Raw genomic sequence first — 16,158 nt, forward strand, 5'->3', positions numbered from 1 at the left:
CAGGCTGGAGACATAGCTCAGTGGTTGAGAGCAGTCGCTGCTCTACCAGAGGAGCTGAGTTCAATTCCCAGCAACCACATGGTGGCTCACAACCATCTGTAATGGGATCTGATGCCCCCTTCTGGTGTGTCTGAAGACAACTACAGTGTGCTCATATACATATAATAAATAAGTCTTTTAAAAGATAATAAAGGTGTGTCATCATGTCTCTGAAATTTTGCAAATTTAAAAACTAATCAAATAAAATTTCTAAAAACCAATATAACTGCTGATACTAGGAATCCAATGAGGGCTGGAGCAACACCTCAGTAAGTTAAATGCTTGTCGTGTATGGCCACAAAGACTTCAGTTTTCATCTCTAACACCCAGCATAAAAGATGGGCATAGTGGCACATATCTGTAACCCCAACACTGGGGTGCAAACAGCAAGGGAAGACAGAGATAACGACCTCTAGAGCTCATTGGCACCTATCCTAGCCAATAAATGAACTCTAGGTTCAAAGGGAGACCTGTCCCAAAAAATAACATGAACAGTGATCCAGGAAGACACCCCAAGTCAACCTCTGGCCTCCATACTCACACCCAAACATATACAAATATGTACATATTCATAACACACACAATGAAAGGATTAAATATAAGATTAGGCATGAATACTGAAAAATATTAGTGTTGAAAAAGAATGTATAAGACACAGAAAATAAAAGAAGGTCCAATTTTTCAGCATTTTTAAAAAGCCATGTTAAGGTCCATTAATATTTGAGAAAATTTTATTCTTCCCCTGCCTGCCACAAAAAAAAAAAAAAAAAAAAAAAAAAAGAAAAGAAAAGAAAAGAAAAGAAAAGAAAAAAAAAGTGGGCAAAGTCTAGGCCTAGTTAGGTAAGGTTATATTCCCAGCTACTCAGGAGGCTGAGACAAGAGGATCACAAATTCCAAGCCAACTTGGACTATGCTGTGAAGTCAAGGCAAGTCCACGTGACTTGGTGAAACCATGACCCAAAGTAAGAAGAGGTTCAGAGTGCTAACGAAATATGCAAGTCAAGGAAAACACAGTATATATGAAGGAAAGAGAATGAAGGCACTTTCCAGCAAATATGTAATGCTTTAGAGATTGTTTTCAGCCTACAAAACTTTACTCAATTAAGTGCTCGTATAAGAATAAAGGCAACCTCAATTTCAGGAAGTCAGAGAAAGCCAAGTGGAATGATACACACACCTATAATCCTAGCTATTGCATGGATCATGAGTTTGAGGCCAGCCTGGGCAACAAAGAAGGAAGAGGGGAAGGGGAAGGAAGGAAAGGAAGGAAAGATGCAGCAGTCAGAATAAACAGAAGATTAGAAAGACCAAATCAAATGAACACTGAGCACAGACGACCACAGCGGCACCCAATCACCCAGAGGCTTACAAGCTGTGTACGAAATAATATGTAACATGCATGAACGCAGCAAGTTCTTCTGAGGGCCTGTTCAAAATCAAGATATAATTACTGCCTTTAGAATACATTTAACCAGGCAATTATTTCCAAATACCTCTGATACAAAAACAAAATGGAGGCTAAGGCTGAGGATTATCAGAAAACACCCTTGCCCCTCTAATTCCTTGCAACAGTAATAGAGGAATACTGCTGACTCCAGTCCCGACTCTAGGATATGACACAGAATACAGACAGGACAAAAGCTGTCTGGGAAACCAGCCCTCGTTCTGAAAATGAGGTAATGCCAAAGGAATTTGAACCCTGAAGTGCACTTCGCATAACCACAGAGCAAAACTCAGCTCAGCCCATCTGACAGTATTAACTCAAACTTGCCACATGAAAGGCCTGGCAGAGGGAAATATGTACCCATTGCTAGGCACAAAAACTATTTACCTTAGTTATTTATTGCCCTATACAAGATACCCAATTGCTGCTATCTAGCCCCTTCCCCATACTATGGATGTCTGTTTCAAGATAACCAATCTTTCTTGGTGTACACTTATTGGGGCACATGAAAATGTGTGCAATAATTTACAAAGCATGTGACAAAGCAAGGAGAGACAGAAGTACATAACAAGAGACCAACCAGTGTGCAGAATCAGCCTTAGGATGACACAGAAATTGAATTATCTGATAGGAGATATATATATGGGTCATAATCATATATAAGCTTACGTAGAGATATAAATGAATTTTGCTCATAAAATAAAACTTTCCACTATAAAATCTAATTTCTACTTTTCCTAATTCTAGCCTCTTTCATATTTTTAATTTCAATAAAACTTTTTGAAAGTAATTAGATGATAAGAAACAAGCTATGTTTATCCTAAGAACTGCTTATTCACTATCTCGTGCCTGACATGGAATGTCATTGAGATACAAAGTGCCGCATGAGTAGACTATGCCCCCTACTGACTGAAGAGATCCTCTGAAAACCAATCACATGCTTAGTTACCCCTCCTATGTATCCATGAATTCACACTGCTAAGGATTGAAGTTTTTGAAAGTGTATCTGTACTGCACATGTGTAGACATTTATTATTCCCTAAACAGTATACTGTAAAAATTATTTCTATTAGTGCTATATTAGGCCTTGTACCTAAGGATGGTTTAAAGTATACTGGAGAATGCATATACATATATTATTACAAATATTATATAAAAATAATAAACCATTTTATTTAAGGAACTTGAGCACCTGAAGATTGCAGTACTAGCAGAGATTCTGTAATCTGCCCCATGGATCCCACAGGACAACCTTATGTGAAATATAGCTCAGAAGAATGTAATTCAAAAAAGCCAAACTTACCTTTACAATACAACAGGTTTTATAAACAAAATGATTTGCACATCTTAGGCCAAATATATTTAAGATAGGCATTTAATACAGAAAAGGGAACATTAGGAGACTTAATTACTCAGGATCATACTTGAAAAGGCAGAATGCACATTGTAGCAGACACATGATTCTCTACTGGAAATGTATAGAGACAGTTTTAGCCATTACACAGAAAACCATCTGGTAGGCAGAGCCAGGATGCTGCTAAAAATCCTATAATGCACAGGCTAGATAAATAAAACAAATAATTTCTTGCTCAAACGTTTAAAAAATATTCAAGTTGAGGAATCTTGCTCTACATAAATTTTCCTTCTTAATTTGTGCAATAAGGCAACTCTATGAGTTTTACTAATAAGCCCAAAAGTCTAACTTGTTTCAATTTTATTGAAGGGTCAAAGCAGAGATTGTATCTCAGAAGAAAAAAAATCTTTCTGCCTATAATGCCAGCACTGGGAGGCTGGGGCATTATCTGTCATTAGTTTGAGGCCAATCCAGGATACAGAGTGAGTGACAAGCCAGCCAGGGATATAGCACAACTTTGTCTCAATAATAATAATAATAATAATAATAATAATAATAATAATAATAATAATAATCCACAAAAACAAAGCTAAAACAAAGCAAACAGTACTGGCGCAATGGCCCAGTGAGAGCGCCTGCTGCATAAGCCTGGAGACCTGAGTCTAGATCCCCAGCACTCATATGAAAGGTGGGCTCACATTTATAACTCTAGGGTTACACAGACAGACTGAAGTTGCTAGCCAGCCAGCTTAATTGAAACAAACAACAACAACAACAATGGTGCATTGCTGGAGCTCCCGCTTTGGTAACAGGTGCTGTCTTAAAAGAACAGGAGCAGACAGCAATAGGTAGGTTTTAGCTGTCTGCGTGAGGACTAGAAACTACTGTCTAGACCTCAGCTTTTATGTCAGTTCTCAGGATTACACCACCGTGAACCTCATTCACTTACCACTCCCTTAAACACAGTGGCATGGCATTCAAACTTCGCATTTAAAACCTACATTTTCACTCTTCCTAACTTTATAGTCAGTTACTTTTGAGAAAACAACTGTGTAAGACTTGGATCTAGAGATGTATTCCACCCACCTGGGCCTGCCCGCCATACCTGTGTCTCCATTTCCATCATCCTTTGCTTCATCTCTCTTATTTCTGCCTGTGTTTCCGCCTCTCTAAGGCGAATGCTCATCAGCTCATCCTGTAACTCATTCACAGCATTTTTCTTGGGTGGGTCTTTCCATCTTCCAGAAGTTCGAGCTAAGTGACGCTAAAGCATAAAACATTACTATATCGCAACAAGTACTCTATAGAGGATGAACAAACTTTACAGAGCACGTGTGTAAGCACTGTTTGCTAAGAGACGCTTTTGCTTTGTAATTAGTACTCCTGGTTGGCTAGACATATGCTCTTCCTGTCTCAGGCCTCCTAAGAGCTGCGATTCCAGATACACACCACCATGCCCAGCTTAATTTAAACTGTTGCAAACCTGGGTATTTTTCAAAATTCATTTTTTAAAAGCCATGTTCTTCTAAAATTATATTACACATATCACTGGTTTTGGGGTGGGGATGCTCCACAGCACATACATGGAGCGCAGAGGACAACCTGCAAGAGTCAGTTCTCTTTCACAGTGTGAATCCAGGGGACCCAACTCAGGTCCTCCGAGGCCTTGCAGCAACTGTCTCCTCGCACTGAGTCGTCTCACAGGACCCCTCAAAGACCAAGTTCAACATTTACTAGATCTCTCTCTCTTCCCATCCTCCCACCCTCTCAACCTTCCCCCAGTTCCCCAACCCTCCCACCCCATTCAAACAAAGTCCACCATTCTGAAACTGTGTAGGGTTTTTTTTTTTTGGGGGGGGGGGTTGAAGACAGGGTTTCTCTGTGTAGCCCTGGCTGTCCTGGAAGTCACTCTGTAGACCAGTCTGGCCTCAAACTCAGAAATCTGACTGCCTCTGCCTCCTAAGTGCTGGAATTAAAGGTGTGCGCTTCACCACCCCAGTACCTACTTTTTAAAAACTCATTCCTCTCTGTCTTACAGATTGCTACATTTTGCTCTTTCCCTAATTTCTCTCACAAGTAGATACATTTGTGGGAATATACCTAAAGCAGCATTTATTTTGTCACAAGCATTTTCAAAAGAAGTTAAAAATGTACATATATCATTGGCGTCCCCTTCAGGTGTTTCACACTTTCCAAATAGTAAAGAAAATCTTTGGTTGATAAATGAATAGACTATCAACTTGCCCTCTGAGTTCCATTTCTAGGGCTGGAGAGATGGCTCAGCAGTTAAAGGCTAGGTTCACAACCAAAAATATAAATTCCATTTCTATACCATAAGTTACTGCAATTCATCAGACAAATTTCCCCGTGCAGTGGGCTGTAGCTAACACAGAAGCTGGCAAGTGATCAAAGTGCAGAGAACAAGTTCACATGGACAGCTCAGCCATAAAGGAGGCATCTGTGTCACACTTCCTGCCAGCAAGACCTGGGGACCACTGTCAGAGAGGATGGAAAAGCCTAAAGCCAGTGATTGGGGAAGACTGGGGCACAGCAGTGTCTTCTGGGAGTCACAGGACCACTGCACTCCTGAGCTCTCAGCAGCTGTATAATAATCAAGCCAGAGAGCATTCCAGCATGAAGCAGGCCAAGTTCTTGAGCTCCTGACAGTTGCTCCTGGATAAGGCAGCATCAGTTTTCTTTAAGAATGTGGCCCCTCAGTTGGGCAGTGGTGGTACACACCTTTAATCCCAAAACTTGGGAGGCAGAGGCAGGCAGATTTCTGAGTTCAAGGACAGCCTGGTCTACAGAGTGAGTTCCAGGACAGCCAGGGCTACACAGAGATCCCTGTCTCAAAAAAAAAAAAAAAAAAAAAAAGGAAAAGAAAAAGAAAAAGAAAAAGAAAAAGAAAAAGAAAAAGAAAAAGAAAAAGAAAAAGAAAAAGAAAAAGAAAAAGAAAAAATGTGGCTCCTAGTAGATTAATCATACTCAAATGGATGACCCTATAACCATAAGTATCTGGGCAGCACAAACTGTACTAGTGAGTTTAGGAAAAGGAGGACCTAAAGGTGGGAAGGAAGGCAAAGGATGTGTCTGGGAGGATTTGGGGGTGTCTCAATCGTGACACAAAGCAAGATTCTTCATTACCAGCTATTTCAAATTCACACAAACTAAGTGCATCGGTTTTAGTTCCTTTCAGAAAGCACGTCAGGCCTGACATACCTGCCAGTGCTCTTCTAAGGTTCTGACTTGCTGTCGAAGTTCTTTCAAACCCATAATGGCTTCGGCTTCCCTCAGCTTCACAGCGATGAGTTCCTCCTGAAGCCTTGCAATATTATTCTCATCAGGAAATGAGTTGTTCTTCTAAAGTCAGAAAAATTTGAGATTTTTTAAAAATTAGTTGTGTATTCCTGTTTTTTTACATGTATACATGTGTGGAGGCTGGAGAATAAGCTGTAGGCACTAGTCCTCTCTCCTTCTACCATGCAGATTCTGGGGATAGAACACATCTCTATTCATATTCTTAAATATGGAACATGGAGTTGTATCAAAGTAACAAAGAGAACTGGCACACTTAACTGAAGACCTCAGAAGATGACATGATCTCTCATGCTCATGGAATGGTAGAATTAATATAGTAAAAGTGGACATCCTACCAAGAGCAATCTACAAATTCAATGTAATTCCCATTAAAATCCCAACACGATTCTCCAGAGAAATGGAAAATCAATCTTCAGTTTTGTATGGGAACACAAAAGTCCTGGAGTAGCTGAAGCAAGACTGCATAACGGACGAGCTGCTAGAGGTGAAGGTGACTACTCGGCTGTAATAGGAAAAGTAGCCCAGTGCTGACAAGAAAGCAGACACATTGACCAACTAAACCAGCTGAGTCAGCAGACTCCAAGGGGAGCTCCAGATACAAGTCTGCACACCTATGGATGCCTGCTTTTTAATAATCCAAAATTGCACATCGGAGAAAAGAGCATCTTCAACAAACCGTTGATCACTGAATGGCTGCTTAAAGAAAGATGCAAATAGATCCATATTTATCACTGCACAAAACTCAACCCCAAATGGACCAAGTCCTCAATGTAAAGACCAGATACCCTGAATCAGATGGAAGAGGAGAAGAGAATAACCCTGAACCCACTGACACAGTAAAGGATTTTCTGAATTGGGAGCCTTAAGGTTCTGTTTATTTTCTGCCTATCCACTCTCTCTTTAGACCGGGGCTCATGCACACCAGCTGACCTCCAACTAACCAGGTAGTCAAGACTGACCTTGAGCTTCCCTCCACATCAGAAGTGTGTGCCCCATACCTGGCTTTGTGTGCTGCAGGGTGAACCCAGGACCTCATGCATTCTAGGAGGCACCATGCCAGCTAGCAACATTTCCTTATTTGCTGATTCAATAACTAATACTCATAGTTCCTCATGTGTAAAAAACATCAATTCAACTCTTTAATTAGTACTTAACAAGTATCTAGCACATCTCCCTCAGATTTAGAAGCAGGTACTACTTATGGAGTCTCTTACCTTCTCTATATCCAACACTTTATCCTGCATCTCCTTCAGTGCACACTGAGACTCGGCTTCACTCAGTCTGGCTTGAACCAATTCCTTCTCCAGCTGCAGCACGAAATCTTCGTTGTAGGTGGAACTGCATTTATGCTAAAGATTATGAACATTTACTGAAATTTCGTGGAAACACAAATGTGTAAATATATACAAAGAGGAAAAATAATGAAATTATTTAACTTGGGTATTATGAGCAACTAAAAAGTAAAATTATATCCAGTATTTCAAATTATTTCATTTTCCCAGCAAATGGGCTGAGAGGGGGGGGGGAGGGAGGAAGGAACGTAGGTAGGTCAGTAAGTTAGTTTCAGTAGTTATAGTTATCATATTTTTTGGTTTTGGTAACAAGCTATTACATTCCTGAAAGATCATATAAAGTGACTGTCTTTTTTCTGTCCACCTATGAAGACACTAAGAATTTATTCTGACTCTATAGATAGACATGATCTGCACAAAACAGTACACATTAGCCTTATGCAACCACTTAGTCCTTGAAACACACATAATCCTTGCAGAATATGGTTATGAACAAAAGACACAAACTCATTTTTAGTGCACATCTGTCCCTTGAGTTCAACCCCCAGGACCACCAAAAGTATAAAATTAAATAGACACATAAAAAAATAACACAATGGTTTTTATGTTGATTGGATGTTGTTAATATTTTAAATACACCGAGGTAAGAAAAAAACATTAATTTCCCTTTTACTCTTTTCAGTATGGATAATACAATTTCTTAGACTGCATATTTACTCACATTGTAGATTACAGGAACATACAAAGCCTTAAAATTTCTATTCTTGGGGCTGGAGAGATAGCTCAGCAGTTAAGAGCACTGACTGCTCTTCCAGAGGTCCTAAATTCAAATCCCAGCATCCACAAGGTGGCTCACAACCATCTGTAATGGGATCTGACACCCTCTTCTGGTGTGTCTGAAGACAGCTACAGTGTACTTACATATAACAATAAATAAATCTTTTTTTAAATCTATTTTTAATGCATTGAAAGTAAAAACTGACAACAATGGATAAGGTGAAGCATCTTAAATCCTAAGGAAGGGTAAGTGTATTTGCTTTAAAGATGTCAATTTCTTTAAAATATTTGCAAAGATTACTCTTAAGCAAAAAAAAAAATGCTACACAAAGAAAAAAGCCACAGAGGTGTGGCACCTTTACACACACACACACACACACACACACACACACACACACACACACGTCGCGCCAATGCGGCCACTTATATTTTCTTAAAGCCCAGTACATATAAAAGCTGTAGTGTAAAAGCAATAAATATATAACTGAGCTGAGGTGCTGGTGTACATAAATGATCCCATTTTAGAAGCTGAGGCAGAAGAATCATGAGTTCCACACCAGACTGGGATTTATATTAAGCTCCTATCTCAAAAAAGAAGAAGATAGGAGGCAGGAGGGAGCATGATATCTAACTCTTCACTCTGTGTGTGTGCGCACACATAATATACTCATACATGATACAAACACTTAAAATCAGATAGCTATCACTTTAGACTTAACTCAGGTAATTAAAAAGCTGGCAATTCCAAAATTTAAAAGCTACAGAGAACAATCTCCAAAGTGAACTGTTTTGGGTGAAGAATGGTTCTTTCTACTCGACATTAGAAATAAAATGAATATCAAATTAAAACTATTAAAAATGACCAAATGCTTTCATGAAAGCATTTCAATTTTACAAAACTCCATTTTCCTAACAGATGTACAAATGGAGACATGGCCTCCTTCTAGCCCGGTTGACTGACCCCCAGGCTTTGTACCTAGGCAAGGATTCCATCACTAAGCTACATCACAGGGCACCTTGGCCCCACTAAGCTGGTCAGGTAAGAACTGAACTTGTGCTTCCTGCTTATGTCACTGGACCTAAGTCAATCTAAGGCACTGTAACCAACATGTCACCTCTAGTAATTCTGGATCTATTAAAATAATGCTTATAGAGAAAGTTCATTTGCAACCATCCTTAGTAAGCACCTTGTCAAACAAAATATACTCTTTCAGAATGACCTCAGCCAAGCTAAAGGTACCATATGTATTAATGAAATCATAGATCAGTTATTCTGTGAACATTACCTATATTGTTAGTTCTTAAGATGTAGCTCTGATAAGATCTGCTCAATCAGCTTGCCAATATCCTGTATGAGGAAAGCACTAAGAAAATATAAAGCTCAAATGGCTCACATCAAAATAGAATCCTCCTCCACAGAAGAGGAGGCGGGAAGACTGTAGGAGTCAGGGGAGTCAGGAAAACCTCGGTTGACAGAACCAACTCAGCAAAGCTCACAGAGATGGAAGTGCCAACCATGATGCCTGCATGAGTCTGCACCAGGCCTCTGCATACATTCTGTGCTTCTCTAGCTTGGGGATTTTGTTGGGACTCCTAACAAGGGAAATGGGGGTTTCTATGACTCTTCTGCCTCCTTGTGCCTTTTTTCTTCTACGGGATGTCTTGTCCAGCCTTGACATGAGGGTTATGCCTATCTTCCTGCATCTTGTTATGCCAAGTTTGGTTGATATCACTGGGAGGCATGTTGTTTTCCGAAAGGAAACAGAGGAGCAGTAGACCTGGGAGTCGGGGGAGAAGGGGCTGGAAGGATTGGACGGAAGGGAGGCTGTAATTGGGGTATACAGTATGAGAGAAGAATAAATAAATAAAATTTTAAAAAAGAAAGCAGAATCCTCAAACTGACAGAAACAAATTACTTCAACCATATACTAGAACACTAAAGAACAACTAGAAACATGTTTTTAATCAATAAAGTTTATCAACATACCACAAGCTTGCAATTTTTATAAACTGAAACATAGACACAGAATTCTTACTATAAAAAGTTCCTGAAGACTGCATTTAATATTCAAATTATTAACCTGGACATACACATACTTTGTTTTTACTACATGACAACTACCATAATTCTAATAGCCGATAGTCAGAAAAGGACCCATTTATTTCAGTCCACACATAAACAGAAAATGGCTTCCCTACATTTGCATCAAGTTCAGGAAATGAATCTCTTTGTGATCCTGTGATCCCAGCAGGCCCAAGTGTCCCAAGGACACTGTCAGAACGGTTTCTTAGTACATGGCTCTGCTTTTCAATCTCAAGTAATCTTCTGATATTGCGAAAAGCTGCAAATGTGATGGTCTCTGCTTCTGTCTTGAATTAAAAAAATTCTCACAGGTGAAAACAGGAAAAAGGGTAATGACACAGTGCAAACTGAGTGTGAGTATTTGGGGATATTTCTCACAAAGAATGGCTAATCCTTTGCCTGAAATATAGAGAAGTTCTTTAGATTTGAGATCTGAGAATTTTTGCATAGATTTTTAACAGTAGATCATCTCTTAAAATTAAAATCCACATTCCAAAATGCTCCAAAATCCATAAATTTTACAGTGAGAGAATAGTGCTCAAAAGTTTCAGGACATTTTGTACACTCAGAACAGGGATGCTCATTCTGTATGGTGACTGAAAAGATTCCAATCTAAAAAGGGAAATCTATGGAACTCTTTCACACACTAATTTTACACAGTACTTGCAGTGGTTTGAGTAAGAATGGCCCCTATGGCTCATATATCTGAATGCTTAGTCACCAAGGAGTGGCACTACTTGAAAGGATTACAAGGATTAGGGGGTGTAGCTTTGTTGGAGGAAGTGAATCATTAGGGGTGGGCTTTCAGGTTTCAAAAGCCTATGGCAAGCCATGAGTGTGCACATGCACATGTGTGCACACACACATCTCATGGTAACAGTGCTGTTCTCTAAGTTCAAGATATTATACATCCACAGAGAGACCCTGCCTCAAAAGAAAAAAAAAATCAAACAAACAAAAGATACCTTATACATTTACATATCCTTTATAAAGGAAGCCATACAACTCTTGAACCTTCTCTTTTATAGCATTTCTCATAACTCAAAAAAGTGTAAAAATAATATAAAAGTTCTCTATATATCCTATAGCAGCAGGGCCAGGGACAGAAAAAAAATGAACAGCACTTCTTACAGTTAGTAAGCAAATAGTATTTTACTTGATTAATTAATTAACTTACCTACAAGCAAATCCTATGTTAGATAATTTGTGTGAGACATGAGATATAGAAGTTATATGCTGCAAAAATAACCTATTTTTATCAAACATCCTCTAGCAATTTAGAGCTACTTTTTAAAATGATACAATGTTTTTAATTTATACTTAAGACAAAATATGTAATAATACATGTAAGTATAAGACAAACAGTAAGACAGTACATGTGACTATTCATAAGCATCTGGAATTTAAAAAAAAAATTTTTTTAACGTCAGAGTACTCCAGAGCAGACTTCTGTAACATTCCGACCTCCTCCAGCACATGGCACCGAGATGGCCACAGCCGTCATGCCTACATGCCCAAAATGGCCAGGGGTTTTGGCTGTTGCTGTTGCTTTTTAACCAGGCATAGTGGCACATGCCTATAAACTAAAGCAGCTGGGAACTAAGAGGAGAATCAAACATTTAAAGCTAGTTTGGGCTACAGAGTCACTATGTGCAACTTAGTGAGACCATGTATCAAGACAAAATGTAAAAACAGGCCTAGGGACACAACTAGGTGACAGAGCACGTATCCAGATGTATGAAGCCCTGAGGTCAGATCTCAGGGCTATCAAAAAATACCCATCATGGAAATATTATTTCCTTTAAATATCAGAAAAATTGCATAAATCTTTTAAAATGAAAATTTATCTCTAGTTATTTTTAATTGCTGTAATGACAAAGATATGCTAAGAAAAAGATTCTCACTTTGGTGACCTCTTGTTATTAAAAATTAAATTCAAAAAATTACATGTAAATATGAAACACTTAACCTTTAGAGCAAAGCCAAAATAACCTTGTTTTTTAAAGGTTATTATTTTTAAATTTACATGCATATGTGAGTGTCTAAGAATCTATAACACATGTGCGCAACCTCTCACAGACCAGGAGAGGACATCAGACATTCTGAAGGTGGAGCTACAGGCAGCTATGAACAGCTAGATGTCGGTACTGGGAATTGAACTGGGTCCTCTGAAAGAGTAGTAAGTATCTGTAACTGCGGAGGCTTATCTCCAGCCCCTCAACAGTACTTTTAAAAGTTCTGCCCAGATTTATACATACTGACCAATCTTAAGAATTTGTAAGAGGTTGGAATGTGGTTCAGGGTTAGTAAATGTGCTTAACATGCATAAAACCCTGGACTCAATGCATAGGACCCCACCTTAAAAAAAAAAAAAAAGAAAAGCAAGATTACAAGATTAAATGTGTAAAGTCACTTAGTGGTGGATTTTTGAAAGACATTTCAACTATTTTTCAGTTTTATCAGGAAAACTGACCCACTGGTTAAGTCAGGTATATAAAATTCCTATGTGATACTAAACACATTTTCTCAAATTATTTAGAAAAATTCACAACTTTCAATAATTTAGAAGATAAGTCTTACACCTTTTAAGTTTAAATGAACATGACATATCACTATACTAACTGCATTAAACCATTAAAGATCTTATGAAATGTTGAATAAACAAAAGTCTATAAACCTAGAGTCATACAGGAGGCTCTCCTATGGGGCTGCGAAGGAAAAAAGGTCAAAGGAGGAAAGATAGGAACCAGTTCTTTCAGAAGAACACTAATAAGTGCAGAACAAATCAGAGAATATAAAAACCATCACTTTGGAAAACTAATGTAATAATTAACTTTACATGTCCTTTAGATAGAGACATAGGGATTATATAGACAGACCCCACCACATCGTTGAGTTCCATATTTTTAGACACAATCCAAGGATGGAAAGTTGTACAAACAAACCCACGTCAATTTTTTCTTGATATTATTTTTTAAGTAATATAGTATAATAACTATTTATCACACTGGATTAGGCATAAGTCACTTAGAAATGTTTGAAGTACACAGAAGGATATGTAGTGGGTATATGCTAATATGATGCCATGCCATGCTATGTAGGAATTTGAACAGACACAGATTTAAGTGTACACAGGAATTCCTAGAACCAGTCATCCTACAGATACCAAGAAATAGCTGTAATTATTTGGTACAAAAGTATTCCCAATAGATTACTTAACAGTTAGTTGTAAAGATCAAGTCACATCTTTACAAGGGAGGCTACAGTACCAATACCAATCTAAGCCTAGAAACAAAATTCAACACTGGTCTAGGACACAACTCAGTTTCTGATTAAAAACAAAATGAATTCTACAATGTTCTCTCTCATCTAAATGTCTAATTGAATCTAGTTTATAGAAAATACAATGATACAATGGGAAAGAATCAGAAAAATTCAGATATAAAGTAAAACAATTGAGTCCTATCTGCAAAGGTCACTGGTACTTCAAAGGTTACTGTCTCTCCCCCTTCTTTAGTCACTACAGACAGAGGCCTAGTGACTTCACTCATCATTCAAAGACTCAGCTTGTGGTTACACGAACGCTCTTGACTTTCTCTGTGTAGCTTTCTATTTGATTTCTGTTAGGTTGCAAACCCCAGGAAAAATGGATAAGGTGACTATTTCACATATCTAAGTAGACCTGGTCTCCAGGTTCTCCCAGAATGCCTCAGCCCCAACCCTCCTAGATGGCGTACCCTGTTCCTTACCCTGAACTCTCCAGTCCAGGGCGCTGAGCGGTTGCTCTTCCTTACAGAATCCAACCATCTTAGTTACTGGCTCTCTTTGTACCTTTTGACCTCCTGGCTGCTATACCTGACTCCCCTCTCTTCCCCCCAAGTCCTCCATGGCCCAGCTCAATCTGGTCTGACTCTGACTTCTCTGGACTCTCCCAGATGACTCTGTCTCTACCTATACTCTCCTTTTTATCTATAATAAACTTTCTTTTCTACCAGACCTAGGAACTGCCATGTTCTCTTTCCTTTTTATTTTTTTCCACTCAATATTTTTCTTTTTTCTTTTGCTTTAAGTTCAATTTACTCTCATGAATCTATATATTTAAGGGCAAAACAAATTATTGTTTTAAGACTTAGTGCCTCACATAACACAACCGTTTTAAATTTCTCTAGCTAAGCATGGTGGTGATGGAGCTCACACATGTTCACATGTTCATATGTCTTCAGTTAATTATGAATATATTCCAGTCTTCTTTCAGACACTGCTGAGGGTAGAAAATGAACTGTAACCCAACACATTCTGAGAGGGATGAAAATTGTCATTTTTATTGTGGTGATTATACAACCTCTCTACATTTAAACACATCAAATTTCATACTTAAATTTCACAAATTATGTAAAAAAGAAAGACTTAAAATGGTCTAGCTCTACTTAAATCATTTCTGAAACCAAACAAAAGTGCATTAAATATCACAGATTACAGTTAGCAAAATAGGACTAGAACCTAAAGCTCTTCACAGCATAGGAAGAGCTATGAAGATGGCAGGAGTGGGTGGTAGCAGAAGGAAGCTGTACTAGAAACTCATTACCTCCTGCTGGAGTGTGGGTTGTAAGCACTGACCGTGAGAGGTCAAACATTCATAAACTTGTACTTAAGGGAAGACTATAAACAAATCAGCAATAACTGTACTTACTTCCCATCACTGGCATATCCACTACTTTGAAAAATATTTCTTCTGTCAAAAAATGCAATGGATAAAATTCTGATTCTCTCTCAATTAAAATCTCTCATAATTTTGCTACATATGACATTGGTAAGATAAATGCTTGAATCTTAATTTTGAGGGCAGTATATTTTTAAAATAGTTCACATATAATGTTCTTGAACATACCATGCATATGGGCAGTCTAATATATTACACAGGAGTAAGCAACAAAGCCCTTTGATATCTTCTCAATACACTTAGCCATTTACATTTACTATTTTCATCTTAATTTCTGTCTTGACTAGAAAAGGGTCCACTAAAAAAACTTAAAGAATTATAAAACTGTAGCTATTGCTACAAAATAACATGTTTGTCTTGACATAGCAAATTAACTTTCACTAAGACTCAAAATAGATTTCTAAGAATTCTTATAGAATCATAAACAAGGCCACATTCACAAACCTAAATTTCACTTACTGTTTTCTGTGAGAAACACGTGACTACATTAAAGCCTGGTGCATCTCTCATTTCCTAAGAATGCAATTTCTACTATTTCTACAATAATTTTGCAAGGCATTTTAATATCTTAGATATAAAACTTGAACTTGGAAGTTCACTCGAAGCTATGCTGCTAAATTTCACTTATTCAATATATCCTCATAGCTTTATTTCTATGAGCTACAATTTACTATAATTTAAGAGTTCATCCTCCTTGTGCGGAAAGGGAAATAAACTCTGAAGTAAACATCTGCTTTCTCCTTGGTAAATGTTAGCTGCATAATACAGGTCTATTCAACCTTCAGAGGTAAGTGTGGAGGTTCTTTCTGTTACATTTAGTCAGAAATGCCTAAGCACAGTCTGCTCGTCTTCGTCAGCCCGGGTGACTCTGGCTGTAAACCAGCACTCTGTCCACTTGGCTCACTGTCACGCAGAGGTCAGCATTAGCTGTAGTCTATGCCTCACAGCTTTAATGCATCAGAACTGCAGCTGGTGCTCTTGCAAGCATGAGAGCAGCCTCTCCTTCCAAACAAACAGCTCCCCACTAACAGCTCATTTCCATTTCATTGCTAAGAATTCTATTTTTCTGTTTCAGACCTTGTTATTACCTAAATCTCACATAAAGGCAGAACAAACTACTGCAGTTGTGGT

General features: G+C 38.3%; 1 protein-coding gene across 16 annotated transcripts in view; it reads right to left on the minus strand.

Annotated features, from left to right (window-relative positions):
- Evi5 (ecotropic viral integration site 5) overlaps positions 1–16,158 on the minus strand; it is a 130,313-nt gene that overhangs the window by 46,962 nt on the left and 67,193 nt on the right. For 14 of the 16 annotated variants that reach the window (NM_007964.2, XM_006534780.4, XM_006534776.3 and 11 more), the window contains 3 exons: positions 7,370–7,504; positions 6,057–6,197; positions 3,943–4,101 (listed from right to left, as the gene is read on the minus strand). In NM_007964.2, coding sequence (NP_031990.2) covers positions 3,943–4,101; positions 6,057–6,197; positions 7,370–7,504 — 435 coding nt within the window. The remainder of the gene's footprint in view (positions 1–3,942; positions 4,102–6,056; positions 6,198–7,369; positions 7,505–16,158) is intronic. The other 2 variants (XM_030254128.1, XM_006534781.2) reach the window with 1 other exon arrangement.

This window comes from Mus musculus, chromosome 5, assembly GCF_000001635.26.
Source record: "Mus musculus strain C57BL/6J chromosome 5, GRCm38.p6 C57BL/6J".
Lineage (NCBI taxonomy): Eukaryota > Metazoa > Chordata > Mammalia > Rodentia > Muridae > Mus > Mus musculus.